At 39.4% G+C, this 24,247-nt stretch overlaps 1 protein-coding gene across 5 annotated transcripts in view; it reads left to right on the top strand.

Annotated features, from left to right (window-relative positions):
• Nucleotides 1-24,247, top strand: part of TUB (TUB bipartite transcription factor) — a 296,542-nt gene extending 272,295 nt beyond the window's left edge. For 3 of the 5 annotated variants that reach the window (XM_030560442.1, XM_030560441.1, XM_030560443.1), the window contains exons 6-13: nt 4,371-4,442; nt 5,912-6,030; nt 7,021-7,212; nt 7,735-7,847; nt 10,462-10,576; nt 15,526-15,624; nt 16,035-16,206; nt 17,414-24,247. In XM_030560442.1, the coding sequence (XP_030416302.1) occupies nt 4,371-4,442; nt 5,912-6,030; nt 7,021-7,212; nt 7,735-7,847; nt 10,462-10,576; nt 15,526-15,624; nt 16,035-16,206; nt 17,414-17,547 (1,016 nt within the window). In that variant the 3' untranslated portion in view covers nt 17,548-24,247. The remainder of the gene's footprint in view (nt 1-4,370; nt 4,443-5,911; nt 6,031-7,020; nt 7,213-7,734; nt 7,848-10,461; nt 10,577-15,525; nt 15,625-16,034; nt 16,207-17,413) is intronic. The other 2 variants (XM_030560445.1, XM_030560444.1) reach the window with 1 other exon arrangement.

Below are 24,247 nucleotides of genomic sequence, written 5' to 3'. Positions count from 1 at the left end.
TATTTTCCCCCCAGTTTGAACTTTAGCGTTCAAAAGTGGGGGCCTGCATGGACGCTTCTAAGCTTAATTTCTAGCTTAGATCTGATAGCGCTGCCACCAGCCAAAATATAGTGTTTGGCACACTTTCTGTTCCCCCAAAAGTTTCCCTGGGGAACCCAAGACCCAAACCCCTTGGGTCTTAAAACCAGGAGAAATAAACCATCCCCCCTTCTTCCCCCCCCCCAGACTTTCCCCTCCCTGGGTTACCCTGAGAGGCTGCACTGATCCAAACTCCTTGGATCTTAAAACAGAGAGGAATTAACCTTTCCTCTCCCCCTCCTTGCCCCCCACCAATCCCTGGTGAGTTCAGACCCAATCCCCTTGGGTCTTAAACAAGGGGAAAAAATCAATCAGGTTCTTAAAAAAGAAAGCTTTTAATTAAAGAAAGAAAAAAAAGTGAAAATTATTTCTGTAAAATCAGGATGGTAAATGTTTACACGGTATTCAGCTCATATAGACTAGAGGGACTTCCACCCCACCCCCCAGCCTGAGATTCAAGTTACAGCAAACAGAGGTAAAATGCTTCCAGGAAAATACACATTCACAAGTTAGAAAACAAACATAAGACTAATCCACCTTTTCTAGCTAGTACTTACTATTTTGAAACATGAGAGACTGTTTCAGAAAGATTGGAGAAACCTGGGGTGCACGTCTGGTCCCTCTTAGCCCCAGGAGCGAACAACGAACGAAACAAACAGCACAAACAAAGACTTCCCTCCACCAAGATTTGAAAGTATCATGTCCCCCCATTGGTCCTCTGGTCAGGTGTCAGCCAGGTTCACTTAGCTTCTTAACCCTTTACAGGTAAAAGAGACGTTAACCCTTAACCATCTGTTTATGTTGGTCTCTTTTTTGATATTAAAAACTGTTAAAACTGGCATACTTGGTAGAGAGTAAAGGTTTGTCTACCCTGAACGCTTCTTATGGGGCCATTCAGTATACATACCCAAATAGCAGGGGTTTAAATAGCAGTATGGCTGATGAGGCCTGGCTTAGGTGAGTAGAATAAAGGCATGCCTGTAGGGTGTGGGCATATAGGCAAGTACATACCCTACTTGCTCTCTGCTCACCCAAGCCATGCCTCTCTGTCTAGTTTTAGTGGTGTAGTATCCCATGCTGCTGGAGCCTTTCTCCTTCTCAAGAAGGACTCCCTGAATGGGGGAAGGCTCTGTCAGGAGGAAGCAACAGGGAAAGTTGGGTATCTCCCCACTGTGGAATCTTTCCCCACCACTGGGAAAGACTGGCAGCAGGAAAAAGCTGTCCGCTCCCTGCGGCTGGAGACTTCCCCTGCTGTCTCCCCTTTGGCAGGCTGTGTATAGGTACACAAACCCTACACGCTGCCACCAGTGGTGTTTACCGTACATGTAGCCTAACAATTTATGCAGGGGATATTTTAAATGAAAGCTCTGAGATTTAGCTTCATTACTCCTGTTAAGGTCAGTGGATCACCCCATACCCTGTGTGGCTACAAAGCTTCAATAAGCTGGTTTCAACTAGTAGAGGTTCCATGGGATATTCCTGTTGGATGATGGGGTTTGCCATCCTATGAAGTGAGAAGAAAGCTTGTTAGCTAGCTTTTCTCATCCCTGGATGTCCCAAGAACCATGGGAACATTTGTTTAGAGGCTGAGGCTTTCAGGTGCAGGCCCAATGCTTCTGCCCTGGACCATCTCCCTGCCACGTCACCATGAATCTAGAGAACCGTGCTCCTGTGGGAGCCTTGAGAGTAGCTGTCCATAAGCCACCTTCAATTTGTTTATGAGCAGGGAAGAGGAAAGCTGTGTAAGGGCAATGCTGATGGTCATTAGTATTGCTTAGTCCTGATTTGAACCCATTCTGCTGTTTGACAGGAACTTTGTGGTGTGTCCAATGTTAACAGATGCCTGTTTGCTCCGCAGGGAGCATCCAACATGTCTGTTTCAGTTAGGAGAAGATAAGTTATAAAATACATTAGTGCACAGGCAATACTCTCCTTGCAAGGAAATGCCAGATGTTTTATTTGATTTCCCCATCTGCTGGAAAGTGCCACAACTAGAATAATTTTCTTCCTGTGGGAAATATTTTGGCCTTTTGATTTCAGTATTTTTAACATTGAGCCTTCCTTGTCAGTGAATGAATCACAAGGACAGAGACACACTTCCTCAGGTTTTAGCAAAAATCAGATGGAAATCTAACATTTAGTTACACATTTATCAGTTTCATTAATGTCATTGTGACTGTAGCAGTCTGGATAGTTGTAATTCTTCATTGCCAGCTGGAGGTAAAATTGCTGTTGCTTTGAGATTTAGAGAAGGAATAGATTTGTGTAATACTTCAAGCAGCAAACAAAATTGCTTTCTGGGAACAAAGCTGAAACAGGAGGTTCTTTAAAGCATTCAAAGGGTTTTTCCAAAAGATTCTTAAAACTAGTTTGTCAAACATTGGCAAACATTTGGTAGTGATTACACCAGCAAAATCTGACTCATGCACGATGGGTGTAAATGCAGACTAAAATAAAATAACTGTTTATGCCCTGCATAGTAGTGTGCTCAGCACCCTTCTTTTTTTATGCACCAGTGCCCATTTTTTTTCCCCATCCCAGAGCATCTTTGCAGACACTGGGAACACAGTACAGCATTGCCATTCATCCTGTTCTTGACTTATTCCTCCGTTAAATCCAGCCGGATCATGTCCCTGCATATAATGTCCTGTCTAATTGGTGGTCAGACTGATGTTGTTGATTGTGTTTGCATTGTTTTTGTTAGCATCCTATCGTTTGTTTGTCACCTGCAGCATCCTCCTTGTTGTAATCTTTTCAATTGTAGCCAATCCTGTACCCTGATTTGACATCCTACTCTCTTCCTAACCTCTTCAATCATCTTTAAATCATTTCACTTTACACCTGGTCTCTTTCATCTCTACTGCCACCAGCCTTCTGATCTCTGTTTCATTTAATGCAGCTGCTTCCAGGCCATAGAGTAATACTGTTAGTACACTGGTTTGATAAATTTTCCCTTTGATACCAATTGTAATGTTTTTAACCGTCCATAATTCCATCAGTTTCTGTGCAGCACTTGTGGCTAAGGCACATCTCCTTTTAACCTCATCCTTGATGGTGGGCACTGATCAAGCTTCCTATGTACACATAAGATTCTGCTTGTTCTATGACTTTGCTGCATCTGCATTTCAGCACTTTATCTTTTGTCCCTTTCCAAGATTCAGTCACTTCATCTTTTGGCATTTACTGTAACTCCAAGTTGACTACACCAATTTTCCAAGGTAGCAAAGGATGTCATTATTAATTCAAATGTGTCTTCCTGTTGTCATCTGCGTGAGCTAAGGAGCTTAACTTCAGATCACTCAGTGTTATGCCCTCCAAATAGTCTAATGTTCTTAATATCCAGTTGTAGAAAAGCAGCTGTAATTCCATGTCTCCAGTTTGAAAAATTGGCTCTTGTTAAATAGCTTTTAAGGTTCTCAATGGGAGTCAAAGAATGAAGAGAGGGGCATGTCATCACACACTCTTCAGATAGTTCCTATTCATGTGTGATGTTGGTTGGTGAGCACAGGTCTTCGAATTCTAACAGGTATGGCCAAATGACTAATTAATCTATGAGCTCTGACTTCCCTTATACACAGGATATTGTTGGAGACTCTTTTGACGCTATTTTTGTATTGTTTGTTTCCATAGTCGGGAGAACTAAAGCAGTGGATGATGGGACCATGCCTGTTGAATCTCTAAGGGATACTTAATAATATGTATGCATCTACTTGACCCCTATGCATTTGTGGGAGGATGAGCATTTGAATTAATTGGAAATAGCAATAAAATAAAGAAAAAATTAAATAAAAGCTACAGAACACAATTTTGATCAATGTCAAAATTCAAACCTAAGAATATTGCCACAAGCATTTCAGCTAATATCTGAGTCTATATACTAGTTTGGTTCAATCTTTGCTTGCTGTGTGTACCCCTCAATTATATTGGTGTGTCAAAGATCAAAAAGTAGACCAAAGATTCACAATGAAGAACTCACTCACAATGTGCTGAAAGATTAACAATGCAACCATTTAGCATGAATAATCCATTCTGTAATCTCAGTTTTATAATTCAGCTCATTCTCATTTAATTCAAAATACTGAAAGGGAGGTGACACCAGGTTTCAATGGGCCTAAGGTAAATTTCAGTCTTTAAGTGATGTCTTTTATAAAGGAGAATATCTGAGAGTTATGGCAGCAGAAATGTGGCTTTACCCAGCAAGCCCTTAGTCATGTATGGGATCCTCTCATTAAGGATTGTTCCTGTGATTGAGGCTTTACAAAACCAAGCCCATGGATTTTTTCCTTTCCCAGATCCCCACGCAAATACATCCTGGTCCACTTCCACTTCCCAATCCAGTCTTGTGGCCCTGGATCATGTCCCAGGTAAGTACAGAAGAAGTTAACCCTGCCCCTACTGTTTGTTTGGTTCCAAAGATCTTTGTTTAGTACTTTTCCTATTTACCCTTCTGTATTTGAATTAATAATCATGGAAATTCTTCACCAAAATTATGGAAAATAACTAATATTTTTGGAACATATTATGTAATCAAGCTGTAATTTCAGATTTGGACCAAAAGTGGAAGGTGGTTTCATTTACGTAAAACTCCCTTGGAAAACCAGGCCTGCTAGACTTCCCAGACCCCACCCACCTAGACCTTCTGCTGCCAAGTCCAACCTGGTCTTCAAAGTTCCATTTCTTTAGACTCAAAGTTTGTGTGGCAGGGGCACTTGTGGAACTGACACATAAGTATTAAAGTGAAATGGATCAGCAATCTAAGGGATTCCCTCTGTTCTGGTCTTATTTTTACATACAAAAACATACATAAAAACAGAGCTTGATTTTATTTATTTATTTCCTCACACTAAGATCTGCTCCCCATGAGACAATATAGGAATAGCTAAGGCTCTACTTGAATTGCAGGATGATTGTCAAATAATTGCAGCAGAGTGTGGACAAGACACAGAAAAATCACAGAAAATAAATAATGGACATTTATTAATTGCAGTAATTTGGAAAAGCCAAGGAAGACCTATTTGTTTAAGAAAAATTTGCCGGAACAATACAAACACTCAGTGTTTGTTATGTTATGCCTGCTAATTTTTTTGGTTTTTTTGATAACAGGACATTTTGCTGCAACTATATTAAACTCATCAATGCATGAGGCTGACAGTGGGAGCCTTGCCTTGCGCAGGTGCTGACAGCCCAAGCCCCAGCTGCTATCAGCTTGGATAAATGGGGTTCTACTGTATTAATGGTGAAAAAAATGTGTTGCAAACTTCAAAATGTATGCAAAATTGTGTACTGTGCAAAGTAAGCTAATTAAAATCAAAATTGTGGTGAAAGCCTAATCCACAATTTCTGCAATATCACATATTAAGTAGAGCCTTAGGAATAGCTAAATATTAAATCTTACCATAATGTGGTATATCTTGCAATTTTTTATACCCCCGGGCAGCTGCAAAGGGTTGCCTTCACCAATCTGAATGGGGCTTTTATGATCTTGTATTTAAAGCACTCAGCTAGGAGATCTGGATTTAGTTCCTGGCTCTGCCACACACTTCTTGTGCGTTCTTGGGTAAATCACTCAATCTCTGTAAAACGGAGATAATGACACTTCCTTTCCTCCCACCTTTTGTATGTCTTGTGTATTTAGATTGTAAAGCTCTTCAGGGCAGAAGCTTTCTCTTACTATGTGTTTGTACAGGACCTAGCACACTGGGACCCCAATCTCACCTGGGGCTTCTAGGTGCAACAGTAGGAGAAATATTAATCATTGTTTGTACCCTGTATGCATGCATATGCAGCTTTAGTGTTTTCACATTTCATATAAACTTGTTTGCTTGCTCCCCAGGCATTTCAAGCAGCATGAATTTTGATGAAGAGGATGAGGATGATGAAGACAGCTCAAGTTCCTCCCAGTTAAACAGTAACACCCGACCTGGCTCTGCAACAAGCAAGAAATCAAACAAGGTTAGAAGGCAGAAGTGTTGCCTGTAGATTAATATGAACTGTGTCATTTCCAGGTCAGAAAGCCAGCATTTTTTAACAAGGGTGTTTTTTAATATAGCATCTTGACGTAGGTTTGCTGTAGTACATCACAGGATTCAGAGAAGCAAGTAATGAAAAGGTTGAACAGGAGAGCGTCCCCTGAAAACCGAAAACTAGAAATGGGTGAAATGACCTGAAATTTCATTGAAAAGTCAAACCAAACATTCCCAGAAGTAAACACATAGCTAATATTACCTGAACTTGAATGAAGAGACAGAAAAATAAGTAAACTAAATATCAAATTGTTAAAATAAAATCTTGGATCAGAGTTGGTGATAGAGAGAGAGATTTTGACTTCACTGTTATCTCCATCTGTAGTCTCTCATTCTGCTCCTGCCACTGGTACCCAAAGTGCTCTCAGCTCTCTAGTACAGTCATTCTTAACGCCACTACTTCAACTGTAATCCATCCCCAAACAACCCACCTTTCCGTTTTGTGATCTCCCTATTGCCTACCTTTTTCAGATATGAACTTTCTTAGAAATGGGGGTATTCAGATCTAGAGTTTTGCGAAGGACTCATCCATAAATATTGAGCCAGATTCTGCCTTGCATTGGTTATGAGTTTGACTTTATAGGTGCAACTAACTCCACTCCTTTTTTCCAGTATGTCCCCTATGCAGGAGTGCATTTGGCATCGGAGACTGTTCCAATGGCTTTACACCAGCTGAGAGGGAGGATTCTCATCTGAGCAGTTGCCTCCAAATCCCACCCCTTTGCAGCGCCCGAGAGGCATAAGGGGTCCAGAACAGGGGGAATGCAATGTTCTATGTTATTGCCATTATTATTATTATTTTTTAAGAAGAGTTGTTTCTGCAGTGCAGCTGCTGACGTGTTTTTTTAAAATCTTGTGTTTTCAGTCTTTCCTTTGTAATTGTAAAGTAAACATGAGGTAACCTTTCTTACTCTTCTAGGAGGCAGCCTCAGCTCCCAGCCCTTCCGCAAATGAGCCTGTCATAGATGTTGATGACCTGGAGGAGTTTGCTGTGAGACCTGCTCCACAGGGCGTCACCGTCAAATGCCGAATCACAAGAGACAAGAAGGGAATGGACCGAGGAATGTACCCTACCTATTACCTCCACTTGGAAAGGGAGGATGGTAAAAAGGTCATAAAATATACCTGAATGGCATACCAGTTGCACCTGAACTTAAAACAGTTAAAAGTGTCTTCAGAATTTTTATATAGCCAGTAGAATTATACATTTCTTTTGACTAAGGGTTTAGTACTATGCAATGTGTCACCACATTACATTTACTTTCCCATACTTTATCTTACTATTTGGTCTTAGAAGAGTCAGTGCTTGGCAGCTGAAAATCGTTAGCAACTGAGGCTCCTTGCCCTTTGAGACTGAAAGGCTTCTATTTTTACTTCCCTTTGGAGGAGCCAGTATAAGCTAGAATTAAACATTTAACAAAGCATATCAGGTTTAATTATTTAAACCATAAATAATGGATTGAAGGAAGAAGCAGTTACTACGCCTTGCTGGTTTTTTCCCATTTTTGCTAAGTCTCAGATGACTGCGTCTGCTGCTGATGATAAACCTCGGGAACATTGCCCATTTATTGGGAGGATGGGGTGTTAAACGTTCTTTGACGTTCTACAATGTGACATTTTCTGCATTCCTTAGGTATTTCTATTAGCTGGAAGGAAGCGAAAGAAGAGCAAAACCTCTAATTACCTCATCTCTATAGACCCAACTGACCTGTCTCGAGGTGGAGAGAGTTTCATTGGAAAACTAAGGTAAACATTTAAGCACCCAAGATAAAGAGGAAGGAATATACATTTTCTTGACAGAATATTCAGATTTTTTGCAATTATGATACCTGTACGTTCTGTAAATTAAAAAGGGGGCTTACTGTTAGTTACAGTCTTGGCTATATCGTGTGACTCTAGGCCTTAGGTACTTTTGAAAATTTTACCCAAGTTCCATTTTCCATTTTTAAAAGTTATTTAGGTATGTAATTCTTATTGAAAGCTAACGAGACAGATTTCCAAATCTATTTAGGTGCCTACCAATGCGGATATGCACCTAGGGGGATTTTCAAAAGCATCTAAGCAGATTAGGTGCCTAACTTCCATTGATTTAAATACCATTGAAAAACTGCCGTTAGGCCCTTTTGAAAATTTTACCCTTGTCTCCTGCCCTTTAATAAAAGCCTTAAACTGCATTGTGATAAATGGGGGTGAGGGAAGCTCCCTTTTATGGACACCCAGCCAGCCAGTTAGCTAAAAAATTCCTCTTAGTAGCTGTTCTCTACTTGCTTTGCCTGTAAAGGGTTAACAAGTCAACAGGTGAAATGACAGGAGTGGACACTTGACCAAAAGAGCCAACGGGAACTTTTTAAATTGGGGAAAAAAATTCCCTTTTTCTGTGTGTTGTGGTTTCCCGGAGAGCAGAGACACAGAGTAGCAATGCTGTAAGAAGCTAAACCAGGTATGAAAAAGCCTCAATTCATGAAGTAAACTTCCTTAACTGAAACCCCAGATAGGTAAGTGAATCAGGGAATGTCTAGAAAGACATGATTTAGGTTTATTTCTGTTTATTTCCCTTGGCTTGTGGACACCTCTGTGCTAACCCCAGATGCTTTTGTTTTCCTTGTAACCTTTAAGCTGAACCTCAGGAGAGCTATCTTGATGCTTAATTTTTGTAATTGGGTTTTTTAAATCTAGCAAAAGCCTAAATTCCAGATGTACTTTCTTTCTTTTTTGTTTTAATAAAATTTACCTTTTTTAAGAACAGGATTGGATTTTTGGTGTCCTAAGAGGTTTGTGCATGTTGTTTAATTTGCTGGGAGCAACTGCTAATTTCCTTTGTTTTCTTTTTCAACTCTTCCCTGGGGGATGGGTGGGGGGGGTGAAAGGGCTTGAGGATACCCCACAGGAAGGAATTCCCAAGTACATCTTCCTGGGTTCCAAGGGGTTGGCATTTGGATGGTGGCAGCATTTACCAAGCCAAGGTCAGAGAGAAGCTGTAACCTTGGGAGTTAATGCAAACCTGGAGGGGCCAATATTTATTTTGAAAATCCATGCGGGTCCTCACCTTCTGCACTCAGAGTACCAGAGTGGGGAATCAGCCTTGACATGAATTTATTTACAAGTGGAGGAATTCTTATAGAATGATGAGCTTCTTCCCCCTCCTTGTCCTTCTCCCACCCAATCTATTGTTAATATATACTTGTACTTCATTTTTTTACTTGGATTGTAAGTTCTTATTATACATATGTACAGTGCCTAGAGCAATGGGCTCCGGTTTCTGAGCATTACTACAATATAGATACAGAATAAGAATAATAATGATAATATTCAAACTATTTTCACACACATTATTATTATGACTTTCTTTTAAAGAGGAAAGGAAGAAAATCTGATGTTGTTTAAAACTTTTATATATACACACAGGGGAACGTCATTATCTGGGGTCTGTTACGACTAGTGGCTAAAAAATTGGATGCAGTCTTAGAATTGGTAAACATGAAAAAAATAGTGTAAGAGAAGTTGAGTCACTGGAAAGTTTGCTCTTCAAAGCAGGACAAGTGTTAGAGGCAGGCAATTAGAGTGGTCACCCAGAGTGCTAACGTCCAAAGTTGGGGTAGAGGGAGCACCACATTTCTCTGACAGTTTTTGTTTCTTTTGTTTTGGTTAGTCGGTTAGTTGGCTGGCCTTTTCTTGGCCACTCAGAGGATGCTGAAACATTTTCAGCCCTGGGTGTCAAAACGTTTGTTTCCAGATCTGTGTCAAACCAGGTATGGATAGTTAAATGGCTCAGGGTGGAGTAAATATGTTTCATTGCACAGTTTTCTCATGCATGTTGTATGTTATGCACACACATATTTTAGTTATTTATTTCTTTAGCTTTCAAAAAAATATATACAGAGAAGTACCTATCTGTTCGTCTAGGCACCTTTGGTAGAACTTGAGAAAACCATCCAACTACAACAGCAGCTAACTCAACAGAAATGCCCAACAAAACTCAGCCTCATGAGTGTCTTAAGCAACATGCATGATACTCAAATTATTTAACTTTTTTTATATATGATCTGCATTGAAAATGGCACTGTAGATTAACTAGAACTGTATCGCTTCTCTTATATCTGATTTATTGCCTCTTGATCTTGGTAGATTACAAGAATTCTCCCAGCACAGTGCAATCATAGGGACAGTAACTATAACATGCATCTTGTAATATCCTGCCTCCCAGAGGTGCATGTATATTTAGGATTTCAGATGACCACTTTATTTACAGTTAATAGAATATTATAGGTTTTTTACCACTTGAGGCTCTCATATGATAAGGGGCTAGATAATTCAGGCTGTATTGTCGACAAAAGTAATTTGTCTTCCTGTTTTTTGATAGATCAAATCTTATGGGGACTAAGTTTACAGTATATGACAATGGAGTAAATCCAATGAAAACAACATCAAGCCTAGAAGCAAGTAACCTGCGTCAGGAGCTAGCTGCTATTTGCTATGTAAGTACTGCTCGCAGGCAAAGCCTGTAAGGAGTGGGAGTCAATTTTCAAAACATTGGACCTGGTTCTCTTCTCACTTACACTGGTATAAGTCAGAATTCGCTCCCTGAACAACTCAAGCTCCCAGTTTCAGATTGTATCTCAAGAAGACAAGGAAACTTAACAGGAAGTAGAGGTAAGAAATGTATCCACATGTATGCCTCGTCTCCTGTGAGATTGCCATCTGACAGGCCCCTCATCTCCATGCAGAAGACCTCAGAGCTCTGGCAGTATGGGGATAGAATGCTTTACACTCCTGTACGCATCTTATGGGAACTGTAGCTGTGGGGGCAAAATTACTACCAGTAAAACATGATCAGCAGCAATGGCACCCTGGAGATGGCATCTATGATCCATAGAGTTCACGGGGAGCTGGGCAGGTAGATCTGAAATGGTCCCTCAGAGAGAAGGAGAGAGTGCTTGTCTCCCCCTGAAGGAACCAGGAGCATCCAGCCTCTTCCTGGCTCCAGTATGATGTGGACCAGCTAGCCACACCATCCTTCCCCCAACTTGAGAGGGTGGGTCTCGGGCTGTAAGAAACAGTCTGTCTGGAGTGATGGGTGGTGCACTGACTGACCTTACCTGGAGGATTGTCAGCACATGAAAACCAAAATGAGGGGTCCCTCCACTTTCATGGGCATGACTCCAGGCAATAGGGTCAATGATATTACCAACATTAACATGCTTTTTTTGTTGGGGTGTGGGATTGGTTCTGTCTTAGTCCAGATGACACAACACATTTCCCCCACCCATTAACCCACCCCTTCACTCTGGTGTCTGGGCACTTCACGTCCACCCCGTCCGATTTTCAGCAAACAATACCTTTAAAATCATAAAATCAAGCATTTGACTTCACTTTATGTTTAGACTTCAGTTTCACTATGATATAGAGGCACATACATGTCTAGTGAATTGTTTTTACTGACTTTTGTAGTGTGGCATTCCCTGTAGCAGAGTAACTGATCTGCTGCTGCTAGCTGGGAGTAGAAGTAAACAAATAAAAACAACTTTTTATATGTATTAAAAAAGAGAAATATGCAAATAAAGTGATATATAGCTATACCTATAGTTATAAAATATGCAAATTGAAGCACTGTATCATTTGCATGGAATCACCACATATTTGGACATTGCAGGTAAAAACCCCACCGTAGTCAATGAAGTTAGCGACGACATGCATAAAACTAATGCAAGTGAGATCAGAATCATACTCACTGTTTGGTGAGTTTGGATAAAACAGATTAATGAGTTTGCTTCTATGCCTATTACTAGATCAGTGTGTTTAAAACTTACAAGTATATATAAAAAAAATTACATAGTTAAGACTATTACTTGTTCCACTGATTTTTTTAATATTTCAGAAGAAAATTATTAGATTTGCAAATGCGCCCTGACCACAGCACAAAAGAAGATCTGGATTTGATTTGATTTGATTTGATTAATGACACTGCCTGTTAAAATAAAGGTTGTTTGTACTGATTGCAGCACAAATGCAGTGTAGTAAAGTACCACACAGAGATTGTATTCAAAACAACTTTATCCTAATGTGACCTTTTTAATTCCAGCCTTGGGTTTCCCTTAAGCAAAAACTACCCACTGTAACAAACATCTGATGTCAGATGTGAAACCCAACTCCCTCTTAGTTCATATTGATCCAGTCCCCCTTTGGAGAAAGCTGTGCCAGCATCAACCAGCCTACTGAATCCAACCAGCATGCCTCAATTTTCCAAACAAAATGAAACACTGGCAATAACTTTATTGTTAATTGTAAGATGAATGCTCTGAAATCCCTAACTGTGGAGCTCCCCTGTGTGTTATGCTCCAAGTACTATGGCTGATGTAAGTGCAAGGGCAAAGTAATTGTACTCTCACCACAGAGAATTTTATTGTGACAGCAGAATAGTTGATTAATAAATCTTCAGCAGCACCTAAAGGCCAATTTCAGAATAGCTGTGCTTTTGTAAATGTATCTGAAATAAGATTTTAGTGAGATGCAGAGGTCTGGCTGTATGCTTAGCAGCAAAACTGTTTACCAGGCTCAACACTTACCACGTTAAGTTCTCAATAGCACACAATTCAGTTTGCTCCAGCCTCAATAAGTTGGGTGCTCAAATAATAAAAAATATCTGATCCAGTTTCCATTGTAGTTAATGGAAAAACTCCCACTGACTTCAGTGGATGTTGCTCAGGCTCTAAATCACTTGCACAGTGAGGTAGATAGTATATCTTAGCGTGTTTTGATGTAGTGAGAGTTTTGGCCTTGCTTGTTTGTGATTCAACTGTACAAAAAGGCACTGGTATGAATATGTAGTTCAGATAGGAAGGGAATGAAACCAAGGAAAGACAGTGGATATCATCGATCCAATTTTTGCATTCCCTATAGAGCTATTTGCATGCGAGCAGTTGGGGTGTATGAAACGAGGATTTTATAACTATTATTGTAACAAAACACATCATAGCCTAAATTTACACTGTATTTTAAAAGACAGAGTATGGAAAAGCCTACGCTCCATTGATTAAATATATGAATCACCATTATACTATTCCCAGGAACAACACAATGGTCAGGTAAATGGCAGATGATCCATCACCTCAACACACAGGAGCAGCTCTTCAACTGATTTAACTCACTATAGCTTCAATAAAGTCAATTGAGCTATTGTCATTTACAGGAGCAGAGGATCTGGTCCACAGATCCTATTTCTGAGCTCCTTTGCACCAGTGTAGATCAAGATTGTATTACAGTAAATGGAATTACAGTGGGGTCAGATCAGATTTTGGTCTATTTTCCCCAAATAGCACTAGTCACAGTCCTGGAATAAAAATGCATTTATAACAAAATTATTGAGTGGAAGAGAAAGATGGAGGAGATCTGGAAAATTGACTTTATTTGGATGATGATATGTTGGGAAGTTCTGCTGTTAATTTAAGCTCCTTTTCCTTCTCTACTTGCTTTATTTATGTATTCCATGTTTATGCAGAACTGAATTTTAATGTTGCAGCTTGATGTTGGCAAAATGATTACATCCATTGATATACACTTTCATAAAGCCTTTTAGTGATTTACTCATCAATGGTATAATTTACAGTGTGAAATCAGTACTTTCCTCCCTTCAGTTCCCTTTTCATTTGGCAAAAGCATTAATTTTAGTTTTTACTAGAAAGTCTGATGAATGTTACTGAAGTTTCAGGGGAATAATGTATTCTTGTTGCGAGTAATGTTATACGCCATTAGTGTTTAACTCCAGCTTTCACAGTCTCCAGGTTTCACAGTCTCCAGCCACACTGATGTCTCAGTGGATTGCATATAACACAACTCCAGCTTGAAAAGAAATGCTCAAGATGCTGAATAGAAAACGAGTATTGTCAATAATTAGTGGAAGATAAGCCTAGGCACGAGTTTCTTCACAGAAGTTGGCTCTTGCTGTGTTATCTAAGCTCTCTTTGGCTTGTGAATGCTGTTGGCAAATCTATTAGTTTGGGTCTCACTATTCTACAGGCATCAAATAGAAATTCCCAGCTGAAATGATGACCTTTTTTTACTCTGTCAAAGACCTTGACAGAAGCATTTTGTAAAATAGGCAGAAAGCTTTCAATTACTGTCCTGGAGACATAAAAATCCATCTGTCTCTTCTGTACCCAATGGGATTTTGCAGGACTGGTAGAATGGTAAGGAATGTTTGTTGAAATAACTGGGTGATTTCAGAAATTTGGAGTATGACAAAGGCTTCATCTGCATGCAGGAATTTTAGGCCTACATTTTCAAAAGTGACTATAGAGGTGGGGTGCCTTAATTTTTGGGTGCCCAACTTGAGACATCATAAAGGGCTCTGGTTTTTTTTCATCCTCAAAACTGTACGAAAAATCACACCCTTTCTAGGCATTTCCAGTTGAGTACCCAAAAATGAGGCATGCAAATTCAGGAGTCACTTTTGAAAATTCTACAGGTTGAGCTGCACGTGCCCTAGTGTAGATGAGGCTCTTGCCCAAGTTCTGGTGTCTTCCTGGGGTAGCTGAACTGATGGTAAAGCTTGTCACTGACTTCAGTGGGCACAGAGATAGGCCCCCATGGAGTGATTTGAGAACCCACCTTTGCAGTTTATCGCCCCTTGAAGATAGAACAGGGTGGGGGAGGATAATAGCTCTTACGACAAGTAGGGACTGAAAACAGAAATCAGACTATGGGTCTATTTTGATTTTGGCACTTACCTTTTGAGAGAGACTCGGTTACCATGGCAGTGGGCACGGTAAAAACCTGAGTAAATAGAGAGCAAAGTTACATTTAATATTTTGCATGGACATTCCTTGGCACCAGTGTTTTTTTTCTCTACCGCCTCTGCCTCTGTAACTAAGAAAACCTGCCTTCATGATACCATGTTTGTTTCATTCTCATCTCCAAGCCTACCATATTTGAAGACTGTACAAATCAAACCAATACTAACAGATGCTAACATTGGCAGCTCTTCTTCTTTTGCTTTTGTACTGGCTGTAGAATGAAAGGAAGCTGGGTTTCTTTTTTTTCTCTCTTCATTAAAATGTGTGTGCACATTTAGCAGTTATGAAATCATAACCACAATTTATTGTGATAACTAGTGGTACCCAGGCATTCGGTTATTTCACATGTTTCCAACAATTAATGATTTTTTATCTGCATTAATGTAGTTGGCAGCCTGTCCTAGAAGCTTTGTCACAGAGGGCTTTATGGCAGACTATTATATTTCCATTTTTCCTGTTGTCAGAACTGTTAAGACAGAGAGGTTGACAGTGCTGATGAATGCAGGCAATTCAGACGGTTTTTGAGTGGACTCATAATGGGCTGATGACACTGCTTTATACTCTGTGCTAAAGAAGTTAACTTCCAAGATTAAAAATAAGAAGCATTACAAATACTTTTTCTAAAAAATTTTTAGGAAACAAATGTCTTGGGATTTAAAGGACCTCGCAAAATGAGTGTGGTCATACCAGGAATGAATATGGACCATGAAAGAGTTTCTATCCGACCACGTAATGTAAGTTACAATGTGTCTCAACAATTAAAATTACTTAAGAATGTCCTCTTTCTCCTAGATTGGTAATGTTTCTACTTCTGAAGGGTTGGATGTTAGAGATTTGTTCTGTTTATACAGCACCTAGCACAATTGAGTCCTGGTCTGTGGCTGGGGCTCCTAGGCACTACCATGTTACAAATAATAAATAATAATACATTTCAGAGATTAGCTATGGACTAGGATTTTCAAAGATGCCTATGGGATTTGGATGCCCAATTCCAATTAAAATACTTTACATTCCTTTGTTTTGTTTTTATTTGTACTGTGATACTGGAAGTTAAGGGTGACATTAAGGAGGTAAGGTTGAAGTTGTTAACCCTCTTTCCCCTCAGAGAGTGCTAACCTGAAGTTTGTGTGTGTGATGTATGCAGGAACATGAAACGCTTCTTGCAAGATGGCAGAACAAAAATACGGAGAGCGTCATTGAGCTACATAACAAAACTCCGGTCTGGAATGATGACACCCAGTCCTATGTTTTAAATTTCCATGGTCGAGTCACACAGGCCTCTGTGAAAAACTTCCAAATTATTCACGATAATGATCGTAAGTGTAGATCACCGAGCTAAACTGATTAGAAACAACAACAGCTTGTTTTGTACACGCTATAACACTGATTCTATCCTGACAATTCAGATCAGATCGTGTTTTACACCTACTGGGACAGATTTTTGCTGTGCTACCTATAGGGGTAAAAATTGCTTGATGGCACCTTTCTACTCTCTGGATTCTAGGCTGCTGCAGAGGCCAGTTAGGGCCCCCAGCCCCAGTGTAAACTGAGCAGCATTGCAGGCTATGCTAATTTACAGCAGCCTCCTCCCGGCTACCTATGGCTGGGCAGCAACCCAGAATTCCCTGTAGCAGTCAGCACTGTGCTATTCCCCGGCCTGCCCCAGCACACTCCTTTACATAAGGGCCTGCATTAGTCCTTTGCTGGGGAAATTCTGCTCCAACCATTTGTGGCTTTCTGGCCCCTCTATGTCCTCTGGGTGCACTTGGTGAGTGGGGCCAGGATCTGCCCCATTATGCACTCTCATAACTCACAAGTGTAGATGACTCAAGGAAGATGCAGATGTATCAGACCAGTGTCTTGTCTAGGATAGTGAGGGTGCTGAAGGCTTGGTAAGATCAACATTGTGAAGATCATGCATGGGAATTAGCAGTGCCAGCCTCTGAGAGCTTCTAAGTGACACTGAAATTCACACTGCACAATTACCTTTGCAGTGTTTCTAGGTCAAGTGTGTACAAAGACAGCACAGTTACACCCCTGCTCATCCCCTCTCACACTCTTGCTCCCAGTCCTTTTTGTCTGCCTGCCTGGCCTTGCTTCTATTGAAGTCAATGGGAGTGGAATTGGATCCTGTCTGGTATGAGTGAAATTATCCCCTGTGCGGAGCATCAACCCAAGATCTATGCATAGGTCTTGTGCTGACCTTCTACATGGAGGTGAATTTCATGCTTATGAACACAAGGGAATAGCAGCCTGACTTTTTTTTTTTTTAAACCCGTTGGTTACCTGGCTGAAATGTTAGAAGAAAACACACATAAGGCCTTTATTCCTGCAATTTGTCCTCATTCAAAGTGTCCTCATATGAATAGTCCCATTGAAGTCATCAGGACTACTTGTCTGAGTACATGTTATAGCATTCAATCCATCTATTGTAGGGTTTGGGGGGCAGTGGATTGATATCGAACATGCATTTATTTAATAGGGCTGTAGTTAAAACTAACACTTTTATGACTTTTATTACAGCTGACTACATAGTGATGCAGTTTGGCCGTGTGGCTGAAGATGTATTCACCATGGACTACAACTACCCAATGTGTGCACTACAAGCCTTTGCTATTGCCCTCTCCAGCTTTGACAGCAAATTGGCTTGTGAGTAAACAGAAGTGGTAGAGTCTCCACACAGCTGAGCAGTATGCCACAAGGGAAAACAACATGATTCCAAATATTCACTGGTGTCATTTATGGTTCATAGAAACCAGGCCAGGTAAAATTAATTTTTGAAAGGACCCACCATATTGTTGAGGAGAAAATAATTGGAATCTTTTAAACATTCAGGACATTCAGGAAATATTGTTTTATCTGTTATGTATTTTTCTGGAAGTGGCATCAAGTTTCTATAAATAAAAGTCCTGTCTGATATTCTTAGCTATGTTATGGAGAGGTGCCATGATGTACCGGACCATGGCTCAAGTAACACTATTCCCAGTGGTGTCTCTTTTCTAAATCCATGAAAGCTATCTTAAAAAAAAAAGTCTGTTTTTATGTTTAAGAAGTATTCAGAGGCTATAATCAGACCTCAAGCTTGTGTTGAATACTTTGACGTTCACATCACCCGACACGGAAGAAAAGATCACCAAAAAAGATGCACTTTTTGAACAGACAAGGATCTCATGTAATATAAAACCAAGTCTAAGAGTGGAAGGCCTATATTGGACTGAACTTGATTTGTTGCTATTATTTATGTGGAGGAGCAGGGTGAGTTTTAATTATAGTAGGAGAAAAAGAAGAAGTAGACAGCACAAAATAATGTTGCACAAGTCACTTGAATTCTAAGGTGTCATTTTTTTTATGTTTTAATATCTATTTGCTTTTAAGTTCTATTTCGAATGGAAACCTATTCGAATTCTAGAAAGGGGGAAAAGACTCTGAATGCCAGCATTTCGGCATGCTGGGTCTTGGGTATTGTATCCTTATATATCCCTATATTAATTCAGATACATATTTTGTGTCAAGTGATATAAATATTTGGATAAAGATCGCTTCACAGAGCTGCATCATTATTTTAAGCCAGTTGTGTGAATGACTAGGGAAAGTAGTAGCAATAATATATTAAATTATTCTGGCCTTTTGTGATTTACATTTTGGATATTGAGTTTTGTCAAATCTATGGTAACAATTTTCATATTTATTTCTCATTATAAAAGTGCTTGAAATCTATTTTACATTATAATGTAAAAGTGCCAGCTACTGAGCTAAATTATTTTAGGTAAATATAGTGTACATTACATACAAATTAGGTTCATTCAGGACATACAAATTGCTTAAAATAAGGTTTTCTTTTGTTTACTATTTTCTGATAGGTCTGGGATATATAAACAAATATCATTTCAAAATACGAGCTCTCCACTCAGCTTTCTTGCATTGTAAACATCTCAAAAGTCATCAAGGAAAGACTTTAACTATGAGAAATGCATAAAACCCCATTTAAAAATAAGTGGAGATCCTGAGTCTTACTTCTGTTTTCCCATACAATAATATTACCCCAAACACAACAGTTTATTCGAAGAGCTTTAAATATTAGAGTAACATTTTATACCGTGCTTATTAAAAAGCCCTTTTGTATTCTTAATAGCCTATTTACATTATATAACCACAGATTATATAATAAGAAAATGAGATCAGATCTGCTTGTCTCAGCTTCCAGTCCCTGTGTGACTGTAGGGCACAGGCCATCAGGACAGGTTGTGCCACTTGGACTGTATGATTTCAACTAATAAGATAAATATGTTTTATTCTGTACCTCTGCCTCCAGGTCTCATTACAGATATAGGGACAAGGAAATTCCAGTGGACAAATGTGCTTGCAGTTGGATTGTTGTTGCTTAACTTACAGTTTTTTATGAAAGTCTATTTTAGAGGGAATAAACCCATTTCAAATCCCATTGACGTCAATGGAGAGAAGCCTCCTGGCTTTGAGGGGGGTTGTTCACCCCTGGCCCAACCTATTGAATATTTTCTGAGCAATGGCAGAGACTGTCCCCTTTTTGAAAAGACTGAAGACAAAGAATATTTTCTTCCTGTAGTATAAAATAAGAAAGAAAGAGATCTCCTGATCTGAGATAAAGGACCAGTGAGTTCCTACAATGAATGATAAAAATGGTAATCACTCAGGATTTGCAGTTTTCATTATTCAGCACTTTGCTAGTATGAGACCCCAGCAAATGGGTGTGGTCTCCTCTCTGTCAGCTGTTGAGTTATTGCACCAGACCTGAGGCACACTATCAGCCCCTGTTCATTATCTGATTTTGAATTTTAACAAACAAATGGCATTCGTGTTACTATATGACAGCTCTGAACCTTACTCAGTGCTTCTAGTACTAGCTAGAGTTTCGGTTCAGTCCATTGCAAAGATAGATACAATCTGCTGAATTTGGATTTAGTTTGGATTTCCAAGCTGTAAAAGGTGTTGGCCAGAATCAAACCTTCAGATTCCATCTCCAATGATAATTATATGCCTAGAAAATGGCATGTAGCATTGCCATGTACATCTATCTACTTAAAAATCCACTCAAAAAAACACAATGTCTTAGTCCATTTTCTTTAATTAGATGAGAAAATGGCCTGTAAGTTACACTGGAAAGAGTATTGACTCCAGTCTTCCTAAAGTTACTTCACAGTACCATAATACGGTACTAGCTAAGTAACTGCAAAGGGAAATTATCTTTAAGGTAGTCACTAGAAGATGAATAGCTTGTATAAAGAAGGGTCTTTATCACTGAGAGCACCCCACATCAACAAAGAAAATAGAAAACATAACACAAATTCTGGACAACTGACTCAGCAAGAAACACCAGCTATGAGTATCACCCCAACCTTTATGATTAGGATTTTCAAAAGAGTCTACAGGAATGAGATGCCCAAATCTCATGACATTTTTTGTAGGAGTTCACTCTGGTGTCCTTACCCTTGCCTGAGGATTGTAAAGCAAAATGCAGTGTTCTGTTCATGCACCTGGCTGCCATCTTTTGCCCCAGATGTGGCCGCATTTTGGTGGTGACATAGCTATTTTGTGAAATGTGTGGGACGTTTCTGGATGAAAGACACTACTACATATGAATATTTTTAGGTTCTAACTCCTCTCCCCCCAAATCCTTCATTCTTGCCATCTTGTTAAGCATACAGATTCTACCTAAACAAAGCACAATATATGGGATTGCATAGATCCCAGGAAAGTAGATCGTGCCTTGCACAGTAAAAATCTATTTTCAAAGGTATCTGCCTTCTCAAATAACCTGTTTGACAGGTCTCCAAACTAGGCTTGCTGATAAGAGTGCTAGGACCAATATCTTCTGAAATTCCTTCATATCAACATTTAACAGCACATAAACCTTGGCCTTTCAGTATCACAAATAAGAATAATAAGAAAAATATCAAGTCATATAATTCCCCTACAGTGTCCCAGTGAGAATTTGGTTAGAATTGACTTCATAATGTTTTAGCTGTAAGTAGTGATGATTTAATCTTGCTTCTGTTATTAATTTTGGTAGGGAGTCATAAAGAAACTGTGCCTGAATGGCTTATAGGCTAATATCCTTCTCTTTAATGTGACTTCTTAATTTAACTTGTCACTTTAGCAACTAGATTATTGACATCAAATCACTTCTTCCTGGCCTATATCTAATTTTCTTCATCTCTGAAGCTCTACTACTCTTGCTCCACTTCCTCTCTCCAAGCCCATTATCTTTTATTCTAAGATGTATACGCCAAAGTGCTTGTTTTGGCAATATCATTCAGTGAATCAGCTGAATAGCACCATCAGGAGCACATCCAATGATGCCCCCACAATGGAGAGCTTTATGGAGGCTGAATTTGGCCCTTTAGCTTTACGGTGAAGTAAGTTAACACATTAAGAGGCAAGTGGATACAAAGAGCTTGTCTGAAATACAATCCGAATTTCAATGATTTTAGGAAACACAGTAACAGCAGTTTCCAAGCCAGTGGCAAATCAGTGAGCAACACTGTCCAGAAGCCTGGATTTTCTGTTATGAACATTTTCTTCGTAGGGTTGTCTTATTTGTCCTTTTGGTAAGGTTGAAAGTGATTCTATAAAACGCAACGTGTCAGTGCTGCTAAACTGACCCCACATCTTAGAAGCTAACCATCATCCCATTCTGAGGGAATGAATGTCACTTAGAAAAAAAGAGGTTGGGTGAAGCTTCGTCGCACAGTAGTAATAACTAGGCCTTTATTACAAAGTCTGAAACCATGGAAATCTACTTAAGTGTCTTTCCAATTTATTTCTGCATGAATCACTTATTTTTCAAGTTACCTTACAATAGTATTGATATCTCCAGACCATTGTGGTTGCATAGCACCATAAACGAGCACTGTTCTCACTCTAGAAATACATTTCTATGTATACTCTAGAAGGGGACCCATAATAAAATCTTATAAGTCAACACCCCAAACTTTAAGAGGTTCTGGAATCTTATCGGGGCTCTGGAACCAAATTAATGCTGACTATTCTTTTATAATGCTGAACCAAAGCCCTGGATGCAAAGCTTCTGGCCCATCTCTAGCTTTTGATGAATGAATTTTCAGTGAACTGCAACCAGCATAGACATTATGGGTGAGATTTTCAAAAGTACTCAGTATTGTACCCCAATGAAAAATCCCCCCTGTATTTTCTCTGCCAGTTCAGCCCAGGGGTACAGAAAACTTTACTTAAATAGGTCCAATGTGACCTCGTGCATTTTAGCAACTTTTCATAGCATTACTTTGTTTGTTTTGCAGTAGTGACCTGCTGTACAGAGTCAGTGTAGGAGACAATCTTTGCCCTGCAGATTGGTACGGATTTAGTCTTTGATTATAGAACAGGATAGGACAGCCTTTCTTCCTGATCTTGCAAAGAGCTGATGGACTCGTACACCTAAGCGGTGCCACTGATATTTGGCAGGTGCTCAGAGATACAGTCAATGGATCTCTGCACAGCATAAGAGTTTGCATCTACTAACCTTTTGCAGGACAGGAACCTGATGCTGTCAATTTCTAAACTGGCTGAAAACACATGATCTTGTGACTCACTAAGAAAACACATGTACAATTTGTACTGAAGTAGGCTCTTGCTCATAGAATACCTCTTCGGATAAATCTGGATACCACATTTAGTAGAATGGCACACAGTGGCTCCCCTTATTAGAAGTATGGGTTGATTCTCAAATTTCTTGTCAAATCTCCATAAAGGACACATTTGTGGTTACTGGAAAAACATTTCTCTCCATTTTCATATAAACATCAGTTTGGCCTTAGATCTTTCTGCAGATGAAGACTATACATGTCATTACACACCATTGATTCTCCCCTAGCTAATCACACATGAACGCTACAGACTCCTCCCATGCACACTGCTCTGTGAAAATACAATCCGTCCGATTGCTTCTGCTCCACTAAACTCCCTTTTAGATTTCCTAATCAATAGCCACCTAAAATTGTTTTGTTGCCTTTTTAGTGTTTGCTTTGATATTGCAGCTGGCTGATGAGGAGAAAAAGATTTGTGAAAATACTTTCCCATTTGTTTTTGTTTTTCAGAAATTTCAAAATATTTTGCTCTGTGTATGCTGAACTCAAGCTCAGTAGCTGACACTCAGAAATACATTTGAGTTAGAAGAAATTGCATTAGTACTTTTTAAAATGTTGTATTTTATTGAACTGCCAAGGGGGTATAAATAATTCTTTTTAGATAGGTGTATGTTTGTCAGAAACCTTACTAAGGAGACTTGAACTATGTGAGCTTTCTTGAAAGCCTGTTTATTAGATACAGTGTACTGGTTTGTCAAATTGCTTTATGTAGATGATGCACATAAGAAAAGTTGTTAAATTGTTGAGGAAAACTTTATATCTGCTTTATAATTTGGTTGGCCAGTAACTGTTCTAATAATTGCTACACGATGAGTATGTTTTATGTAAAACTACAGTAGCCCTTACTTACAAAACCTTGCCAACACATAAATAGGAATTTTTTAAAGCCCTGCTTGAAAGTCTGACCCCACATATCCAGGTTATGTTGCATATGTTTGTTGATTGCACACCATTTGGAAAAAGACACAATCTGTATTAAAAATGGCCTAAAGTTGTAGTGTTATCGAGTAGTTAGAGCATATGACTGGAAAGGAGGAGTGCCTGGGTTTTAGTCCCACGCTGACTCACTGTGTGTCTTCGGACAAGTCATAGCCGCTTTGTGCCTCAGTTTCCCTATGTGTTAAATGGTGATAATTATTATCAGACCATCTTCCCCATTCTGTTTTGAGACTTAAGCAGTTGAATGCTTTGACACTCTTAGATGGCAGATACTATTTATGTGCTACGTCTTACATTTCAATTGATATTGCTGGAAACATAAAAGTGTGAATTATTATCTGTTACCCGGGCAATTTAGAGAAACTTATTAGCTAATGAAATGGTTGGGTAAAATCCTTATCCCATTAGAATCAATGGGAGTTTTGCCACTGATTTCAGTGAGGCCCAGGCTTTCATCCTCAATGTACCCCTGATTATCAAATGAGCAGAAAAACACAGAGTCAAAGATACTGGACAAACAATGTGATACTATTTTCCCTTTTTCAAAGTGATGTATAGTTGTATTTTAGTATACGTTTATAATTGTTATAAAACCAGCATTCCTGAACATATTCCCGTGACTTTTAATCATGATGCCTGTTTGTCCTTCATTCATATGGAAAATCAGGCACTTAATGTTTATGTGGCATGTTGTCTTTTAAATACTACTTGTCTGAATCAGGGTATAGCTACACTTGGAGGTGTGCAGTGCTGGGAGTTACAGCTGTCTTCGTACAGCTGT

Source organism: Gopherus evgoodei, chromosome 4, assembly GCF_007399415.2.
Source record: "Gopherus evgoodei ecotype Sinaloan lineage chromosome 4, rGopEvg1_v1.p, whole genome shotgun sequence".
Lineage (NCBI taxonomy): Eukaryota > Metazoa > Chordata > Testudines > Testudinidae > Gopherus > Gopherus evgoodei.
The sequence above is the reverse complement of the archived record's forward strand: the minus strand, read 5'-3'. Positions and strand labels throughout refer to the sequence as shown.